This window comes from Cervus elaphus, chromosome 24, assembly GCF_910594005.1.
Source record: "Cervus elaphus chromosome 24, mCerEla1.1, whole genome shotgun sequence".
NCBI lineage: Eukaryota > Metazoa > Chordata > Mammalia > Artiodactyla > Cervidae > Cervus > Cervus elaphus.
The window spans coordinates 23,456,514-23,478,163 of record NC_057838.1 but is presented as its reverse complement, the minus strand read 5'-3'; the positions used below and the strand labels follow the sequence as shown (position 1 = coordinate 23,478,163).

General features: G+C 46.7%; 1 protein-coding gene across 1 annotated transcript in view; it reads right to left on the bottom strand.

Annotated features, from left to right (window-relative positions):
* The window catches only part of ITGA9 (integrin subunit alpha 9), a 347,247-nt gene that overhangs the window by 285,467 nt on the left and 40,130 nt on the right, over positions 1-21,650 (bottom strand). Inside the window, exons 5-8 of the mRNA XM_043885509.1 lie at positions 15,605-15,672; positions 8,213-8,342; positions 5,083-5,168; positions 2,365-2,433 (exon numbers count right to left, since the gene is read on the bottom strand). Coding sequence (XP_043741444.1) covers positions 2,365-2,433; positions 5,083-5,168; positions 8,213-8,342; positions 15,605-15,672 — 353 coding nt within the window. The remainder of the gene's footprint in view (positions 1-2,364; positions 2,434-5,082; positions 5,169-8,212; positions 8,343-15,604; positions 15,673-21,650) is intronic.

Sequence of the window (21,650 nt, the reverse complement as noted above, 5' to 3'; positions counted from 1 at the left end):
TCATTTCTTTTGACAAAAGCAGAATACAACATCTAAAGGGAGTAATGGTCTATTTCACAATCAACAAGATGATGACGGGGGTAAAGCTAGAAGATTGTGAAACAAGAGGGCAGAAGCGAAGGACGGACGGATGCCACCGCAATTCAAGGAGAGGCCGAGAAGAGCCTGGAGGAAAAGGAACAGCAGCTCTATAGCTGGGAGGGGAGACAGCTGGCCCTTGGTCCCCTCCTCAGGAAGCCCCGCTGTGTCATAATGAGGACACTTGAGCTGATCTGCAGGCTGGTCTGTGCCGGAACCCACATCATCACGTCCTCAGGAAGTCTCCCTTCCATGCCACCCACTCTCAAATCTGCTCCCCCAAACCTGCCCACAACTCAGGCAGAGATGGGCGGCCATGAGAGCTATCATGTAAACCAGGAGGGTTCTGAGAAGGAGAAAGGGCACAATTGTGGACGGCCGGTTACACCAGGACGACCAGCATCAACTGGGTCTGTCCTGGGCGCAGGCAGCGGGCAGCGGAGGTGGGGACGCAGGAAGCAGAGGGCAGGCACGGTGACAGCTGAACCTGAAGATGCTCTACAAACGGGATGACAGGTGGGTTCAAGTCCCACAGTTCACTTTAAAGAGTCCTTAAAAGATAGTAGTTATGTAAGGTGGCAGATGTGCTAACAAACCTCACTGCGATCATTTCACAGTACATACGTGTATCAAATCAGGCTGTACACCTTAAAAGTGTTATATATCACTTATATTCAATAAAGCTGGGGCGGGGTGCGGGGGGAGAAGGAATCCTTAATTTCATGCTTTCAAGCCCAGTATACTGGAAGGGGAGGAAAGGGAGGGAGGGTTTTCCACAGGAAAACTCACCCACTGATTTTTTTTGGAGGAAGAACTAAAACGTTAGGCTACATTTACCCCTACTTGCTCTTTGGAACTCTTTCTCAGAAATGGCATGGGGGTTATTTCTTTTCTAACTTTAGAGGTGCTTGGAAATCCTTTTTTTGCAGAATCACTCACAGACTTTTTCCAGTGTTGTTGCTTTGGGGTTTTGGAAATGTTAAAATAACACAGGCCAGCATAGTTCCCGGGGGAAGACAGCGCTGCTCTCAGGGAAAAAGCTCACAGAACTGGCTCGGGTGATGTACGTTTTATTGAAAAGGTTATGACAGTTATATACTAAGAATACACATGAATGCTGTTAGAACTGCAAAAGAAATAGCTCTACTTGTGAGTGGGACTTTCGGAACTCAGAATATGATTCCCCAGCAGAACAATACGCGATGGTGCCAGGCTGGCAGGCGGCAGGTGGGACACAGTAGGACCTGAACTGGGGCACATGGCCCACCCCGGAAGGAAACAATCATTTTCCACGCCCCCCCCCCCCGACTTTTCTTAGGGTAATGGTAGGAATGTCAAAAGGTGATTTTACCTATCTCCTTGAATCACCCTCCCAAGTCCCAGGCATCCTGTGCTTCTTCCCGGAGCTCACTAAGGCCTCCACCAAGACAAGTCTCCAAATCACCCCCTTCACTCCCTGCCTAAACTTGCCTCCTCTTAGTGCAGCCATCTCACCAAACAATCCTGCCAACTGAAGCCAGGCTAAGGTGTGCACCACTGATAAGCCCATGAAAAACGGTACTTGTTGACCAAAGGAATCTCTACCTGGCTTAATTTCAGACCATGGTACAATATATAATGGAAACTTACAGGAAATGGGGAGAGAATTAGCAAGAGGGTAAGGATAACAAGATGACACAGGCAGATAAACTTTGCCAGGACTAATTTCAGGGCAGCCTTCGCCAGCTATTTCTATTTCAAAGTCCTAAAAGGAACCGGGTGAGCTTTGTTTGGTTTTTGTGGGGCAACGGTCCCTATGGCAATGAGGGCAGAGGGCTCGGGATGTGAGGAGGAGGGGCAGCTTTGGGTTGATGAGATAAGGGAGAGGGAGAACCACTTGTGTGCGGGCCTCCTCTGAAAATAATCGGCTATATATCTGTACTCAACAATGCCTGATCTTTCTGGAGTTGGGAGAAAGGTAGACAGAGAAGGACAGAGAGGCAGAGAGAAACAGGGCGCACAGTCTTTCTGAGAAGTATCTGAACCATGGACAACCTTTAAGACTTCTGTGCTATAACTCAGTCACGTACAAACTCATCTTGCTACCTGTCTCTACAACACGCATAAACCTGGGATTCTGCAGGCCACACACGATGCTGAGAAGGTCGAGGCTCCAACATGCAGTAGAACCAACATGTAAATGCAGGGCACAGACAGGCCTTTAAGCCAACTTTCTAAATAAGAACTGATTCCCACATGATGACATCTCACAAACAAACAAAAAGACACTAATCCCAAGGATCTCACCTTTTTACCAGAAGCTTGAAAAATCTTAATTAAGGTGCCTGATCTTCGGTCAGCTCTAAAAATATAAACCTATGGAAGGAAAAAGAATCTAGGTAAGATGCAAGCAATGACCGGATATTTATCAGCATTCTCTTGGGAATCCTATTTAAATGCCTGAACAGACACACAAGTTTGCCTACACTAGCTGATGACAAGTTATTTTACCAACTTTACAAAGAAAGTATCCTTTAATCCTGAGGCAGAAATCAACCCCATGCCTCCTGAACCACATCATTTATGGAGGCTGTGCCCAGTAAGACCCAAGGAGCTTCCAAATTGCTACCAAAAAATCAACTCCTGGGAGAAGTATTTTCTTCCTTGAAACATTTCCTTCACTCCAGTTAGTTAGAGCTTTAGCAAGTGTCACAATAAAGTCATCGTTGGTGTCTGCAGTAAATGGGGTCCAGAACCCCTGGGATACAAAAATCCATAGATGCTCAAGCCTCGTATGTAAAACAGCATATAGTGTTTGCATATAATCTATGAAGTCATCTCTACGTTACCTAGAATATCTAATACAATATAAATACTATGTAAATAGTTGCAAATACAATGTATAAATACATTTGTACAGCAAATTCAAGTTTTGCTTTTTGGAAATTCTTAGATTTTTTTTTCTTATGTTTATTCACGGTTGGTTGAAACCACAAGTGTGGAAACACAGATAGGGAGGGTTGACTGTGTAAGACAGAGGGGTAGACGTGAGTATTTTAGACAAAGCAGTTTTCCAAAGTGGTTCCACAGAACATTAGTTTCAGGAGATCTGCTTGGATAAATATGAGTTTGGTTCGGGAAATGACAGAATTAAACAAATTCTTTTACTGGGGACCTTTTAGAGCCTTTAGCATCAGCATGTACACCATGAATCTCCACCACAGTGAGGACTATTTGCACAGAACTTCCTAAGTGACTTGAGTATGTAAGTTCTTTTCCAAGTGGCATCTTAAAGGAAGAGCAAATGTCCCATGAGAATCAGTGCTGGGGAGCCGCCCGTGGGGTAAGGAATCGCCATCTTACTGCAAATGCTTTCTTGCCCTGACACCAGAAATGATGACCACCAAGATCCTGGAGGCCAGAGGTCCATCCTGGGGTCCTCAGGAAGCAAGTGTGTGCCAATTCTCAAGCCTGGGACTATGGAACCATCGCCAGCTTTGCTAACTATGACCAGTGTCCCCACTGCCTCTCATGCGCTCTGGCTGAAAGCAGCAATTTCATGTTTGTCTTTGTTAACTAGATCCACGAGGCCCTCTGTCTGGCTCTATCAATTTTAAGTACCACTCTCATCCTAAGACTTGACAGGACTACACAGTTATCCCAACCATCTGAAGAAAAGACAATATAATTAGATCAAGTTTTCTTGACTGGTGATTTAAAATCAATTGGTGATTTAAAAAAAAAAAAAAAATGTGGTTGTCAGCACCAAGGCATCCGTACCACTGTGAACTGGGAGGTATGTTTGCCAATGCTACAGAGATGCCTGGTCACACGCAGCTCCTCCCAGAAGAGATTATCAATATGGGGACGGCTCTTGGCCCCTTCCCTCTACCATGCAGAGGAATTCATGTGGCTCAGAAAGACCTACCCCTTGCTTGAAGTTACCAGAGTTCATTTGCCCACCTTCCCTGTACTCAGACCCTGGGTTTTTAATCTGACTTCATTTGCAAGGAAAATGACATCTGTGTCACCAGGGAAGGAGGCACATGCTCCAGAAACAGGAGTGGCAACTTCTAACTCCTGCCAAGGAGGATCCTGGAAAATAACCCTCATGAACGTCCAGCAGTCACGCCTCGTCTGCTGATCAGACTGGCATCTAGCTGAAGGCTCCAGTTAACAGTGGTCTCGGTCCATCTGGGCCTCTCCAGAATCCACTTTTCCAAGTCCATGGAGGTACAACCAGATTCTATCATGTGTCCACCCCTACGGATTCAGACTAAAGACCATTCCTCTGTTCAGTCTTACCTATAGGATAACTACAGAACTCGTTAAAATACAGATTCCTGACTCATCTGGACTGACTCAACTTGATTTCCTGCAGCCTGGAGCTAAAGATCCAACAAGCACGTTTCTTCATATACCAGGCCCCACAGATGCCATGATTCCCAAAGGGATTCTGACTGTCCTATATTCATGGGATCTTTTCTACACTCTGGACAGACAGTTTAGGGAAACAGACCCATATATTCCCACTCTAGCTTCTGAGCTGAACTGATACTGTTCTAAAACATTGGAGAAAAACAAAAAAAATATGAGAATCTAGGCCTAAAAATAAAGAAATCCCCAAAGATATCTGGGACTAGACTTGGCTCCATTAAGTCAAATTTTGAAAGGGTTTGGGAAAGGGGAGGGTTTGGGGTTGGGTAGCACTAGATACCATTTCTTTGGTGGATGCCATGATGCCAGGGGTCAACCTTAATCATTTCTCAAATAATACAGAGTCAGTCATGGTAAAACATTCTCAGATGACAGCATGTAGAAGACAGGGAGGTCTGGGAGTAGTGTTCACACTGTGAAGAAGCTTCCAAATTAAATTCTCAAAAGAGGCTGAGTGAAGACAGGTGATTCAATATTTCATCATTATCCAGCAGCATCTTCACATCAGTGTGAGCTGACAAATCTCTAAGAAGAGGCAGTGCGCCTCCCCTCCTGACCCCATGCTGGTTCACACACTTTCCTCCTCACCTTCCCGATGCCTTCATCCTGCGGGGCACCTCCTACCACGTCAGTGGAGGACATGTGAGAAAAGTGGCCGGCAGTAACTGCATAGCCTGCAAAGGGCAGAAACCAAGGATGAGCTTGAGAGAGAAGAAAAAGATCCATCAGAAGACAGTGTCTCTCAAGCATCCTTTATGTGGACAATTATGATCCAGTTATTCTTGGAACATAAATTGCATGTGTGCTTAGTCGCTAAGTCGTGTCTGACTCTTTGTGACCCCATGGACTATAGCCCGCCAGGTTCCTCTGTCCATGGGATTCTCCAGGCAAGAATACTGGAATGGGTTGCCATTTCTCCTGCAGGGGGTCTTCGTGACCCAAGGATCAAATCTGAGTCTCCTGTGTCTCCTGTACTGGCAGGCAGATTCTTCACCACTGAGCTGGGAAGCCCCAGGAACAAATGGCAGCTGTCAGCCTTCTCACTGTGGAATGGCTCATCTCACAGAAAGACACATTCACAAGGACCCAGGGCAGGAAAGAGTGTTTTCTGAGTGTCCTCTTTTGAACAGGTGCTATACTAAACATTCTACATCTGTTTTTTTGTTGTCATTGTTCCTTTCTGAAATATAATTCTCATACAGTAAATTACACACATCTGACATGTAGAATTTAACAAGTGTGGACACATGGGCATAACCATGCAGTCACCACCCAGAGTGACTATAACCACAGAATCATAAGCCCAGAAGGTTCCCTCTTTCTCTCTCCCAGTCACTATCCACTACAGGTCACCCCATTCTGATTTCCATCACCATGCATTACTGTGCCTGTTCTAAACGTCACTCAATATAACATCTGAGGACTTCCCTGGTGGCCTGTTGCTGAGACTCCACGTTGCCAATGCAGGGGGCCCAGGTTCGAACCCCGGTCAGGGAACTAGATCCCACATGCTGCAACTAAAATTCGCATGCCACAATGAAGAGCTGGCATGATACAACTAAGCCCAAGCACAGCCAAATAAATGAAAATGATTATTTTCTGAAAACCCATAACATCTGTGAGGCTTAGCACATGCTGCTGACTATAGCGGTAGTTTCTCTTTATGGTTGAGTATGTCCTCTTGTGTGACTATGTTATAATGTCTTTATTCTCCCAAAGCTGGGCACTTGGGTTGTTTCCTGTTATTTCAACTTTATTGTGAATAAAACTGTTGTGAAATTCTTACACAGGTCTTCAGATGCCACTGTCTCTAATCTCCCAACTCTGTGAGGAAGATGTGATTATTTCTTCCATTTCACAGATATGGGCATGAGGACTAAACGTGGGTAAGCAATGTGTCTGTGATTACTCAGCAAGATTCAGATCCAATCTGTGTGCCTCCCAAGCTCCTGTCGTGAGCCATTACATACATCCCTTCCTCAGAAAAGGGAGAAAAAAGCTTACAGTTGGAGGGTGGGCAGAAGGATAGCTGAGCAAAGAATCTGGAGGCATAAGGAATCTAGAAGTAAAGGTAAAAGTTGTCTCTGAGTTTGGTCTCAGTTTCCCTGTTTTCTGAGAGCCCGTTGGCAACAGAAACCCTGTACAGGTTGCCATGTATTCTGCAAACCTTTTCCTCAGCCGCAAACCCTAGTGCTATGATCATAAGATGCTTGCATTTTGTAATAATGTCATATTATGATCAATTCTTACTCACCAGGTGACTGATTTCTCTCAGACAGGAGGTTCATATTCCCTAAGAGCATGATGAGCGCCCGCAGAGCTTCACGTGACCCCGTGTGCATGAGCTTCTAAGGCATGAGGGCCTCTGACGGGCACACAGGAGGAGCCACAGGCCCTGAGGCTCAGAGGGGCTATCCTTGATCCCAAGGCCATGTCCAAACTGGGCTCTTTTCCGCCTTCTCATCATTCTCTGATCTAATCAACATGTGCTGCCCCAGGCACTATACCAAGACCTGGAAATGTCAGCCAACTCCCCTCCTCAAGGAGCTCCCCGTCCCAGGGAGAGGTCACACCACTGGACCGTGCTGTCTGCTGAGCATCTAGACTCTGAGCTCAGAAAGTACAGGTTTAACCCCCGCTTTACTACTGATGAACCATGGGACCTTGGCAGATTATATGACTTCTTCACCTCGGTTTCTTTACCTATAATTAACGGCTGCCTCATAAAATTGTTCCAGGAATTAAAAGAAATAATATGCAGAGCCTGACACGGAGTAAGTCTTCAATAAATGAGAGCGTTAAGGAACTGGGAGCACAGAACCACAAATGCCTCAAAGACTCTGAGTAAACATCTCAGAGCCTGTGTTACTGGCTAAAAAACTTGTAGTTAGAAGGGGAAAAGGCAAGTCAGCGAGTTCCTCCTGTCAACTCACAAGTGAATCTCTATGCAAAAGGCGGTCAGGGGCTCCCCCAGATTTGAATTAAGTGTAATAAGTGAAAGAATGTTGTTTTCTCATCATTAGGTCTTGCTAAATTTAGCTTCATTTTCAGCCCAGAATTGCAGCATTTAGGGCCTGAATTTAAAAAAAGCAGGCATGTCAAATTGTCTTATACACAAGCAAAGACAGCCCCTCTCTGTTCTCTAATAAGCACGGGCTTGTCCCGGGTCATTCTGGCCCGGTGGCTGCTCACGTAAGTTGTGTATATTTTCTTTCCAGAGGATTAAAAGGGTTGAGAAATAAGAAAAGTCTTTCTAAGCGTTTACTTAAACTTTAGGATTGGGGTGCCATCTGTCATGCTCATGTCTGGTTCTTATTATTTCTATCTGCAACCAGTCTTGTGACCAGGAAGCAGCGACCTCATCCACAGGAAAGTCCTAGAAAACCAGAATTCTCTTGCATTCATTTTGTATCCAATCATCTGGACCCAAGTATTTGCTAAAATAAGGAAAGAAAATGTTTGCTTCTTTGGAGGTTCAGTTGGCAGCTTTCTAATGAAATCACACAGTTTGAATTTAGTTCCCTGTTTTGTTCTCCTATCTGCCTTCTGTGTGTATGGCTCAACGCTGAGGTATCCTGGTTAAAAGGGCAACTAACTAGAACAATAGATGCAAAAGTCAAGGAACCCTGCTTCCCACCAGTAAAGCAATCACCGGCAAGCTTGGGGGCAGTCACTCCCACTTCCCCTTTCTTACCTGTCATCCCCCTGAGCTACTCACCCAGGTAGGTGTACCTCCTGTTCATGATCACTTCATCATTCAGTTTGAAATAGGTGTTGTCCGTGAGGTTCAGCACTTTGACTGTCCCAGACCAATAAAATGAGCCTGGGGCGCCCATCACCACCAGCTCCTACAAAAGAGAAACCCACAGGTTGAAAAGGGAAGGAAACTGAACAGGGGATAAAGCAGTGTGGTGAGACCCACAATCACAACAAGGAACTCATAATAAACTAAAGACGCCCCACCAGAACTTTCTTCATGAGCAACACAAAAAATTCACGTTTATATTATTGACAACTGCTAAGATATGGAAGCAACCTAAATGTCTATCAGCAGATGAATGGGTAAAGAAGATGTGGTACATACAGACAATGGAATATTACTCAGTCATAAAAAGGACAAAATTTTGCCATTTGCTGCAACAGAGGCCATTATGCTAAGTGAGATAAGTCCGACAGAGAAAGACATCATTAAGTCTTTCCTTCCCCTATAGGAAAGCATTTCTCTTTTATCATACTTTCTAACATATCTACACCATAATAAGAAATAATAAAAATTATTTTTCAAACCAAATCATTAATTTTTCATTCAACAATATTTATTAAGCATCTTTTACTAGGTATGAAAGCTTATACCAGGTCCAAATATCATTCAAGGCCCTTTCTACAACATTCCCTGGGTAAGACAACATGGAAATGTACAAAATACTTTAGAAAATACTCTGTCCTAAAGGGTTACAATAAAGACAGGTGCAGGCCTTCCAGGCTCATGGAGATGCCAGATGTTGTACAGGTCACACCTCTTGTGGCTGACATGCACCCACCCACCCCCTGGCCTCTAGAGTCCCCACACTGTTATACTTCAGAAACATCATTCCTGGCTGACCCTTCCCTGCAGAGCCAGCCTCACTGCTGTCAGAAGCTGCTGGTTTCCAACGAGTTCTCAGAGGCCAGATCCTGCCCGAAGAAGTCTGAGTTACTGATGACAGTTCATAAAGTAACACCAAATTCCAAAAGTAAATGTCTGAAAAAAGCCAGAGCCGTCTACACAGAACAGCAGAGAGAGGAGGACAGAGAATGCAGAAAGAAGCGCATATGTGTGGCGGCAGGAGCAGGACAATACTTTAAGCAACACATGTTTCATGGTCAATTTGGGTAACAGCTTTAACAAAGCAGCATGTGAGCAGCGCTAGACAGAAAGCCACTAGACTCCAGCCTGAATGGTTTGCTCTTGATAATTCAGGAAGGCGTTGACTAAGAATGACCATTGAGAACACTTGATTTTAAGGTTCTCAGATCCTATCTGGGCTTCCGTGGTGGCTCAGGTGGTAAAGAATCTGCCTGCAATGCGAGAGACCCGGATTTGATCCCTGGGTCAGGAAGATCCCCTGGAGAAGGGAATGGCAACCCACTCCAGTGTTCTTGCCTGGAAAATCCCATGGACAGAGGAGCCTGGAGGGCTATTGTCCATGGGGGTGACAAAGAGTCGGACACAACTGAGTGACTAACACTTTCACACTTTCACTTTCAGGGGTATCTCACTGTTTAATAAAAATATATCACTTTCTGCACTTAGGATACATCTCTAGGAAAACACAAGCAGTGCACTCATTCATTCATTCATTCATTCTCCTTATACTCATCTGTTCTCTGTAAGGGACTGTCCGAGTACTAGCAGGGGCATGAGAAAGACAAATGATCATCAGAGCAGGGAGACTTTCTCCTTGGCCTTGAGCTCAGGAACAAATCTGTAATCAGTGCCCAAACACCGGGAGCACAGAAGGTCATAATAAGCAGTATCCCCAGTGTAGCTGTAAACACAGTGTAGAGCTTTCTCCACCAGCGGTTTTTCCTGGACCAACGCTCTAAGCATCACCAGAGATCTGAAAGGCTCTTCAGGACACCAGGCAATGGAGGTGCTGCTTTCTGATAATTCAGATCAATCCAGGATAAGAGTTAAGAAATGTACATTGAACGTATCACTGCATCCCCTCTCTCAAACATTATAAAGAGGATAAGACGAAGCCATCTCTCCTTAAAAACATTTAAAACGAAAAGCATTTGTGTTTTCTCCCCCTTTCCTCTTAGTGTTCACGCCCCTCTTCTCCCTGCAGTTCAAATTATTAACAGATAAACTGAGGCCCAGCCTGAGACTCTCGGGGTTGGGGGTAGGAAAACAGTGTCTCCGTGGGACTCCTTCCTATTTGGCTTTTTCCATCCACTGTGGGTGCAGCCTGGGCCCTTTTGCCACTGTCCACACGTGCCAGGAAAATGTGATCAATGCTTGGCTCCTCACCACCCAGGAAATAGCCAACACAAATGTAACACACAGAAGTATGAGCGCCTCCAAAAGTCCAAGGTCACCCCTGCCGAAATCCCATCAATAATCAGCGTGGGCCTTTCCCCAAAGGGCAGAACCTCCCAGCCCAAGATATAAGCTGCAGGCATTTCTCGGTGCCCTGCAGATTGGCACAGGCAGGGGGGTAAAAGAGTCCTCAGGATCTGTGACAAAAGTCTGTGCCGAACTAATTTCCACCCACATGTGCCCAGGTTCCCATGGTGGTGTCCCAACGCTGGCGGGGATGGGGCTAAGTCTTCTCCCGCTGCTTAGAAGTATCTGTCTCTGTTATCCTAGGCTGCAAAAATAAACATGTTCCCAGAAAGTTCTCTTCTTATCCTCAACGCTGGGCTAAAATTCATGTGGTGTCAACAACTCAAACAGCTTTGATAACCAGGGTCACTGATCTTCAAGTCAAGCAGTCGCCTTCAGCCAGAGAAGTTTGGGACAACAGGGCCATGACCGGAAGGCCACGGAAGCACATCCAGCTTGGGAGGCAGCTGCCCACTCTGTGCAGGGAAGGCCCAGCTCCCAGCGAAGGCAAACCCAAGTGACAAGGTCAGCGGGAGGGCAGGGGAGGGGTGCAGGGCTGCCTGACCCCTTCAACCGCATTTCCTGCTTGGCCTCCAATAGCTGAAGTTCCAGAAACAAGAGAGACCGTGAGTTCAAAGACCTCCGTTTAGGCAGTGCAAAAGCCTGGGAACTGAACCAAAGGCCAAGGGCCCCTGTGGCTGGAGATGGCGTGGCCAGGTCAGGACTGAGCCCTCCAGACCGCTGACGCTCTGCTCCCCGCAGCGCTCCACACACCAGCCCCACTGCTGCCCGCACCACGCTTCCCTTGGGCTCTGGGGCCCAGGGCCTGGGATCCCAACAGGTCCTCTGGTTCCACTGGGAACCCGGAGCTGGCACGGCCCCCTCTTACCCTCTGCATCCCTAAACTTCCTCCTCTTCGCCCCCCAGCCCCAGTGTCCTCGTCCTTCTTGACTCTCCAGCTGGAGATACCCCCTCTCCAGGACTCCTCCTCTCCCCTAGCTCCCCAAGACCATCTCTGATGAATTTTCATTTCTGCAGTGACCTGACTTTCTCCTCCCACTGTCTAAAGAGGTATTCTACAGACACACACACACCCAGAGCCCACAACCGCAGCCCCACACTAGGCACACCTGTGAGCTGTGCCTAGTCGTTCAATTGTGTCTGACTCTTTGTCACTCCATGGACTGTAGCCTGCCAGGTTCCTCTGTCTGTGGAATTCGCCAGGCAAGAATACTGGAGAGGGTTGCCAAGCCCTCCTCCAGGGGGTCATCCCAATCCAGGGGTCAAACCCAGGTCACCTGCACTGCAGGAAGATTCTTTACCATTCTTTACCATATGAGGCACCAGGGAAGCACATCTAGTCCCCTCAGAAACATACTAGTTCAGTTCAGTTCAGTCGCTCAGTCGTGTCCGACTCTTTGCGACCCCATGAATCGCAGCACGCCAGGCCTCCCTGTCCATCACCAACTCCCAGAGTTTACTCAAACCCATGTCCATCAAGTCGGTGATGCCATCCAACCATCTCATCCTCTGTCGTCCCCTTCTCCTCCTGCCCCCAATCCCTCACAGCATCAGGGTCTTTTCCAATGAGTCAACTATTCGCATGAGGTGGCCAAAGTACTGGAGTTTCAGCTTCAACATCAGTCCTTCCAATGAACACCCAGGACTGATCTCCTTTACGATGGACTGGTTGGATCTTCTTGCAGTCCAAGGGACTCTCAAGAGTCTTCTCCAACACCACAGTTCAAAAGCATCAATTTTCCGGCGCTCAGCTTTCTTCACAGTCCAACTCTCATATCCATACATGACCACTGAAAAAACCATAGCCTTGACCAGACGGACTTTTGTTGACAAAGTAATGTCTCTGCTTTTTAATATGATGTCTAGGTTGGTCATAACTTTCCTTCCAAGGAGTAAGCGTCTTTTAATTTCATGGCTGCAATCACCATCTGCAGTGATTCTGGAGCCCCAAAAAATAAAGTCAGCCACTGTTTCCACTGTTTCCCCATCTATTTCCCATGAAGTGATGGGATCAGATGCCATGATCTTAGTCTTCTGAATGTTGAGCTTTAAGCCAACTTTTTCACTCTCTTCTTTCACTTTCATCAAGAGGCTTCTTAGTTCCTCTTCACTTTCTGCCATAAGGGTGGTGTCATCTGCATATCTGAGGTTATTGATATTTCTCCCAGCAATCTTGATTCCAGCTTGTGCTTCTTCCAGCCCAGCGTTTCTCATGATGTACTCTGCAGATAAGTTAAATAAGCAGGGTGACAGTATACAGCCTTGACATACTCCTTTTCCTATTTGGAACCAGTCTGTTGTTCCATGCCCTGTTCTAACTATTGCTACCTGACCTGCATATAGGTTTCTCAAGAGGCAGGTCAGGTGGTCTAGTATTCCCATCTCTTTCAGAATTTTCCACAGTTTGTTGTGATCCACACAGTCAAAGGCATTGGCATAGTCAATAAAGCAGAAATAGATGTTTCTCTGGAACTCTCTCGCTTTTTCAATGATCCAGTGAATGTTGGCAATTTGATCTCTGGTTCCTCTGCCTTTTCTAAAACCAGCTTGAACATCTGGAAGTTCACGGTTCACGTATTGCTGAAGCCTGGCTTGGAGAATTTTGAATATTACTTTACTAGCGTGTGAGATGAGTGCAATTGTGCGGTAGTTTGAGCATTCTTTGGCATTGCCTTTCTTTGGGATTGGAATGGAAACTGACCTTTTCAAGTCCTGTGACCACTGCTGAATTTTCCAAATTTGCTGGCATATTGAATGCAGCATTTTCACAGCATCATCTTTCAGGATTTGAAATAGCTCAACTGGAATTCCATCACCTCCACTAGCTTTGTTCATAGTGATGCTTTCTAAGGCCCACTTGACTTCACATTTCAGGATGTCTGGCTCTAGGTGAGTGATCACACCATTGTGATTATCTGGGTCATGAAGATCTTTTTTGTATAGTTCTTCTGTGTATTCTTGCCACCTCTTTTTAATATCTTCTTCTTCTGTTAGGTCCATACCATTTCTGTCCTTTATCAAACCCATCTAGCATTGGCCAAATTGAGGCTATGTTCTAAAAACATTCATGTGACCATCCCATCCCATTACTTCACATGGCACATGTCTGAGGCAGACCCCATGGTTTGCCTCTTCCAGTGGATTCTTTATCGGGCAGCCCCCTTTCCACTGGTACCACCATTCCCCAGAACCCTGGCATAAAACCTCCTTCCTCCACCCCACAGTCCTCTGCTTGCCCAGCCCACTGATACTGCCTTCACATTCTCTGACTTCCCTCATCCTTTTGATTCCTGAAGCATCCCCCTCCCCAAGCTGCCCTGTCATTTTGAGGCAGGACCACATCACAGCCTTCAACCTGGCCTCCCTCCAGGCTCTCCCACTTCCAGACTCCTGGGCACAAGACCAGCCCAAATAGCCTTTCTTACAGCACGGCCACTACTGTGTCTGTCACCTGCTTGCAAACTTACAGCGGTTCCCTGTTGCCGACTGGGTCGAGTCATTCTCACTAGATCTCACTGGAGGAATAACAGCCATAGAAATTGCACCATCTAAATGCTCATTGAGATGGAAGATGGGTGACCTTGGCCTACAGCAGGATGGTATTTCAAACCAACGAGGATAAAGAAACTGTTTCACAAACCAGTATCAGAACAACCAACCACTTACTTAGGAAAACAATGTTCATTTCCCTCATACAATATTTGCAAACATAAATCCAAGATGGATTAAAGATACATTTTTTAATCTATAAAAGTGGCGTAACAAAATACAGGTGACCATTTCACACTCTTAAGATGGGGATGACCTTCTTAACAGAGATGTCTAGAATCCAGAAAGAAAAAGATTGTTAGATCTGAACAAAGATGAATGTTCACTGTCTGTAAAGATACCATGTGTGTGCTAAGTCTCTTCAGCTGGGTCTGACTCTTTGCAACCCCATGGACTGTAGTCCACCAGGCTCCTCTGTCCCTGGGATTCTCCAGGCAAGAATACTGGAGTGGGTTGCCTTGCCCTCCTCTAGGGGATCTTCCCGACCCAGGAATCAAACCCGCATCTCTTACATCTCCTGTGTTGGCAGGCAGGTTCTTTACCACTAGCGCCACCTAGGAAGATGTGGTGTGTATTTTACTACCAAAAAAAAAAAAAAGCATGGACACAAGGAGACAAATTCAGGGCCAGCGTATCTCCAGGCAATGACCATGGCTCTTCTGAAGGGTGATGGCAGTGGTGATTAAAGCTGTCATATCTGGGATGTACTTTGGAGGTTAAAACAACAAGACTGTGTATGATTAGAAGTAAAGTAAAAAGTACATTTTTTTTTTTTTTGGCCTGAGCAGCTAGCTGGATGATGGGGGCACTTACAGAGCCTGGCATGGAACTTTTTCCATGGCAGACCACCATAAAAATGAGAAATGAGGAGCTGATGTGAAGAGTAAACGGACAGTGGGTGAGAATCACATGAGAAAATAGTCCCAGTAAATGCGCCACCAACCAAAGGTCAAGATCCGACAGCACAGATCATAAGAATTCGAATTCATGGTTCTTCAGAAACTGGGAAAGGGGATGGTTGGAGCTCTGCAGAAAAACCAAGTCTCTCCACTAAGGAGAAGGATTGCTAGGAGGTGATGTCTGGATGCTTAATGTAGCTTCACACCTGCTGGCAAGAAGACACAAACTAACTGGGTGTTGTCTCTCTCCCATCCCCTTGAATCAATTCCTACCATAGGCCTCAGGGTCAAACTGACTCCTGGAGAAACCGTCCAAATGGGGATCCAAATGGGCAAGCTCACCCCCTCTGCCCAGTGGTCTCCGGCCAGCAGGTGCCCCCACCAGTGTCAACATGCTTCCCTGGATGTAAGGACCAGAATTCACACAGAGATCAAGGATGGGGCTGGGGGGCGCGGGGGGATCAGAAGACCCACCTCAAAGGGCCCCCCAAACTCCCATCAGCCAGGAAATGAACACCCACGAGAGAAGAGCGGCCCAAACAGCGATACCCACCTCGGTGAAGAAGCCCGCTATCCCAGCCTGGCAGGAGCCGTGTTCTTCTCCGTACTTCTTCTTGTACTCTAGAGGGGGTGGGGGGGCAGAGAAGCAGACCACAGCCTTGTCAGTATGTGCCAGGCGTGTGTGGAGCAGCCCGCGCGCTGGCCACGTCCCTGCGTGCGGCCGTGGGCAGGGCCTAGGGACGCCGCCCAGACTGGGGCACAGAAGGAAAGTCTCAGGAATCCACCAGACCTCAAAAATCCAGGCTCCGGGGCCATCAGGTAGCAAGGCTGCCAAGTGCCCCGATGGACTTCCTTTGCATGTGGGGAAGGAGGAGCAGCAGCCACCATAATTAAGTGGGAGGCTGGTGACAATTACTCCATTCAGTCCAGGAAGGATGGGGAGCCCCAGGAGGAAGGAAGAGCTGAAAACACGACCCAGAAACGGAATGGTGTGGCCATCGCAGTGTGGGGTCCCCTGGGAGACAACGAAGCCTCCCTAAAAGACACTACTTCCAGCTGGAGGCAACATGCCTTCCACCTCCCTCAGAGCCCAAGCGCTGCAGGAAGAGGGCATTCTGCTGGATTGGCCCCAGCACACGGTGACACCATCACTCTGAATTCCTCGTGTGGAAGGAAAAGGGGAGATCTCTCCAGGCCAGAAGAAAGCACTCTTCCTCCGCAGTTTCCTCAACTCCCGTTACTCCAACCGAACAAACGGGAACTGTGTTGCTACTGTTTCATATTTCCCTTGGCATTTTAAGTTTAGCAGGTTCTGGGCCCTGTATCAGCTATGCTCACATATCATTTCATCAATCCCTCATCCCTGGGAACTCGTGTGGCCATTTATAAACAAGCGAAACCCCCAGAGGCTCAGAGAGGTTAAGTGACTCCTCCAAGGTCACACAGCTAGTAAATAGCAAAGCCAGATTCTACCCAAGTTCAGCAGACTGGGAAATTCACATTCTTTCACCTCTGTGACTGATCAAAGGTTTTGCAAAGTGAGTGGTTACACAAAACCCAGAAGCTGAATAGCCATTTGAAATAAGGACAGGGGTAAAGGCATGGAAATGGCATGATGTCCAGCTTAAGTGATTAATTACCTGTGAAACTAACTTGGCTGGATACAGGCTCAAGGCAGCCTCTGGGCACCTTCAGGTCTAAGCCACCCAGTAAAGCAACCCAGTGACCCTCCCATGTCACTCCCCGCCTGCCCGGCTCCTGACAAGTCTCTCCTTCCATTAAAAGCAATATCGTTCATTCTGAAACACAAAGTAAATAACACAAAGGGACAATGAGGCTGTGATTGCAACACAGTGCCACTTCCTGCGGTCCAGAGCATGTCCTGGAAGAGAAGCGGGGGAAGGGCTCAGGGGAAATATACAGAGTAATTCAGTTTCTAACAACACTCACCGCAGAGCCTGGTAACATTTTCCAGTAAGTGGCCATTAACCAACTGCTAAATTACAACGGAATGTCAATGGAGTTACTCCTCTTCCAGGCGCAGGCTAAATCAGTTCCTTCTGCCTTGCCTTGTTATTACAAAGAGAACTCACAGCCCTGACAGAAAGCAACCCAGTGACGATGGAACGCACTTCTCAGCAACATCTTGCACCCAGAACCGGGAGCAAGGCTTAGAGCAAAGTCATAAACAGATCCTGCATCAAACTGTATGATGGCAAGAAATCACAGAAATTAATAATAAATCCTATATCAAATAGCACAATGGCAAAAAGGATCAGAATGCCCTAACTAGAACAAACAGTCACATTAAATGTGGAAGGTCTGGCAAAAAGCATATCCACCCACCAACTCTAGGGAGGGTCCCAACCCCACCCCAGACCAAAGGCCAGCAGGGGAAGCCCTTTGACGCAGCACCCTTGCCTCAGCCAGTATCTTAGCATCCATTATTCAGAGGCCAGCCAGGCTCCCTGAGCTGGGACAGCTTCTTCCAAAGTCTGTGGACCAAAGACACAGGAAGCAGGCACCATCACACAGGCTCCAATGGTCCTAAAACCCCAGGGTCTATACCTGCCTCCTTAGGATGCTCGAGGGCAAGGAATCAACCACATGGGGCTCCTGCCTGGTACCCAAGACTCCTGATGAGACGACAGACCAGGTTCTGACTGTCCAGAAATGTCTGTACTCTGGTTAACCCCTTCAACCTGGAACAAGATCCATTCCCATGCTTCCACACTCCTGGCCCCCACCCTACTGCACCACACACTTGAGCGGGCAACTGTGGCAACTCCAGTCTAGCAAGGCTCCACTGGGATGTGTATCTGACATTTCACATTCCACAGCTTTCCAGAACCCCTCCCTCAAGCTTCTCTGCCCAGGTGACCTTGTAGGTAAAGTGATCCCCTCTCTCCATCTCAAAATGTATTCATCACATAGTTTATTCTACACCAAGACAAGTTCACTGATCTCAGTGACCCCGATACCAGCCCTGTACAAGGTATGGTGTGTGCAGGTGAGGCTTTGCCGAGGAAAGGGGTGGACGCAGTTGTCTGTGCCGACACAAGGCCCTGAGCGGAGAAGCAAAAGGACCCAGCACATTCCTCCAGACGCTGAGCACCTAGAATCTCCAATCTGCTCACCTTGGACCTCTTTGCGCCCTCCCAGTCCTGCCCTCTGACCTCCGGTCCGTCAGACTTTATGACCTCCACCCCAGCCTTGCTTGAAGAGGAGCTGTGTCCTGGGTGCCAGGAACCCTGCTTCTCCAATCGGTGCCATCACTGACCCAGAGCCCTGAGGATGACGGTGGAGCACGCATGGCCAAGGATGCACAGCATGGATTTTTCTGGACTTTCCAAACCCAGGTTGGTTGATTCTACCTTGGGCAATTCCACCTCCCTCTTGGGCCGCAGGAGGAACTGGAAAGAATACTCAGAACCAGTTCTTCAATCCCTGCCTACCCCGTTGGCATGATCCCCCATGAACAGTCGTTAAAGATCTGAGAACATGGATGGGATAGCCATGCCCAGCACTCCTGCGACAAAGTGCTCTTCTTCTAAAAGTCAAACTCCTGTGAAGAAGTGACGTGGGCAGCCTTTACACAACACTTCAAAGCTATTCCTGAACAACTACATCTTAAGACTAGGTACCACTCTGCAAGCAGGGCCACCCAGACCCCAAGTCAAGTTCTGTGCCTGGCCTGCCCCTTTTCAGTAAAAATCAAACACCCACATTGTGCTGGCCTACCAGATATTCAAAATCCTGATTCAGTGAGAAGTGATCTAAGAAAGCATCTGTAAAGTGAGCCAGGCCACACAACAGATAGACCAGCACCTCAGGGTGCAGCGGTGGGCCTTACGGGCTGGGCTTGGGCTATGGGGGCCTGCCCAGGAGGCACTGAGTCCTGGACCACAGCATGTCCCAGCTGTTTTCACTCTTTTGAGTGTTATTTCCGTGAGTTAAGGATACCACTGATTCCTTCTGCAAGAAAAAAAGAAAAAAAAATATATATACATATATAAAATAAGATATGGCATCCAGTCCCATCACTTCATGGCAAATAGATGGGAAATCAATGGAAACAGTGACAGACTTTATTTTCTTGGGCTCCAAAATCACTGCAGATGATGACTGCAGCCATGATTAAAAGATGCTTGCTCCTTGGAAGAAAAGCTATGACAAACCTAGAGGGCATATCAAAAAGCAGAGACATTACTTTACTGACAAAGGTCCGTCTAGTCAAAGCTATGGTTTTTCCAGTAGTCATGTATGGATGTGAGAGCTGGACCATAAAGAAAGCTGAGCACAAAAGAATTGATGCTTTTGTGGTGTTGGAGAAGACTCTTGAGAGTCCCTTGGACTGCAAGGAGATCAAACCAGTCCATCCTAAAGGAAAATCAGCCCTGAAAACTCACTGGAAGGACTGATGCTGACGCTAAAGCTGAAGCTCCAATACTTTGGCCACCTGATATGAAGAGCTGACTCAGAACCCCTCCCTCCTGGAAAAGACCCTGATGCTGGGAAAGACTGAAGGCAGGAGGAGAAGGGGACAAGAGAGGATGAGATGGTTGGATGGCATCACTGACTCAATGGACATGAGTTTGAGCACACTCTGGGAGTTGGCGATGGACAGGGAGGCCTGGCGTGCTGCAGTCCATGGGGTCGACAGGAGTCAGACATGACTGAGCAACTGAACTGGACTCGTAATATATATAAATAAATACAAATACACAATATATAAAAACATACATATGATACATAAATACGTATTTTAATATTTTGTATATTTTGCTTATATATTATATAATACACTAAAATATTATATATATATATATATATATCATATATACGTTTATATGTAAATATAAAGAGCAGGTTGAAGTTTCTCTCTAAACCAGTTCTAAAACATAGGCCTTTCTTAAAAAAAAAATATATATATATATATATATATATATATATATGTAGGGCAATCTATCATACCTATATGCTAGAAAGCTTGCTTTTGCTTGTCTACACCTGAAAAGCAGGAGAGCCTCTATGAGAAGAGGTGGGTGTGGAGACAAGGGGCGGCCCCACCACAACACAGCCAGGTCACACAGCCTTGCTCCGTGGACAGGCCCAAGGAGCACAGGGTGGGCTGGGACAGGACCTCCAGTCTCCTGAGTTCCCAGGAAGAACTGCCCCTGCACACACAGAGGCAGTGGGCCACTCAGTCTCCACCCACTCAGCCTCCAATTGCCCTGAGGACGTGGCCGGGCAGAGAGGACCACAGCGTGCCAGCTGCCTTCCTCTCCGCAGCTGTATCCACCTCTCCAACGTGTATCCACCTCGGAGCAGCAAGAGAGAACCGGGCTTGGCGGGACAGCCGCTCACAGATGCTGTAACAAACCCGACTCTGTTAAACGTGGGGGAACTCAATCAGGGAAGCAAGGCATGGTGGCCTAAACATCCCTCGGAGGAGCTGGGAACAGGCTGGAAAGCTCTTTCTGATGTGGGTGGGTCTGAATTACGTGGCCTGCGTCATACACTTTGATTCATTAAGATGTATGGCTCCTCCAGCCTAAAAATGGTAGTATTTTCCTTGGTTGAGCTGCTGGTTTCATTAAACTCTGTCTAAACAACACGCAATTCAGAGAGGAAAAAGATACTGGTTTCCAAATGTTCACAACCCGCAGCTCGATGCATGGAGCTTACACTAATGAATTTAATTCATTCAAGAATTAGGCTGGGTGGGGTCGCTTCCTGCACTCTTCCCAAAACACTGGTGGGATAAAACCAATCCATGGAAAGATCAAGATTTACTATACAGTGTAACATATATTCTTCCTACTGAACTATTCTTTGTATCCATTCGAGAAAGTTTCATCTTTGAAAGCAAGTCTTTTTAACACATCAATTTAAAAGCTATCTTTCCATAGTTTCTTACCTTAGCCATGAAATAAAATACCAGACGGAAAAAACTGCTTTCCACTCTTCATGTCTAAATTTTTGCTCAATTTCTGAGTGAATACTAACCAAATGATAATTAAACAATTTGATTATACAAATGAACTTTTATATAAAACAGAAAAGGGGCTTCCCAATGGCTCAATGGGTAAAGATTCCACCTGCAATGAAGGAGATGCAGGAGACACAGGTTTGATCCCTGGGTGGGGAAGATGCCCTGGAGGACAAAAATGCAACCCACTCCACTATTCTTGCCTGAAAAATGCCATGGTCAGAGAAGCCTAGCAGGTTACATACAGTCCATAGGGTCACAGAGAGCTGGGCATGACTAAGACATCACCAGATGGTCAATACCGAAATCAGGTTAATTATATTCTTTGCAGCCAAAGATGGAGAAGCTCTATACAGGCAGCAAAAAAAAGACCAGGAGCTGACTGTGGCTCAGATCATGAACTCCTTATTGCCAAATTCAAACTTAAATTGAAGAAAGTAGGGAAAACCATTAGACCATTCAGGTATGACCTAAATCAAATTCCTTACGACTATACAGTGAAAGTGACACATAGATTCAAGGCATTAGATCTGATAGACAGAGTGCCTGAAAAACTATGGACAGAGGTTCATGACATTGTAGGAAGCAGTGATCAAGACCATCCCCA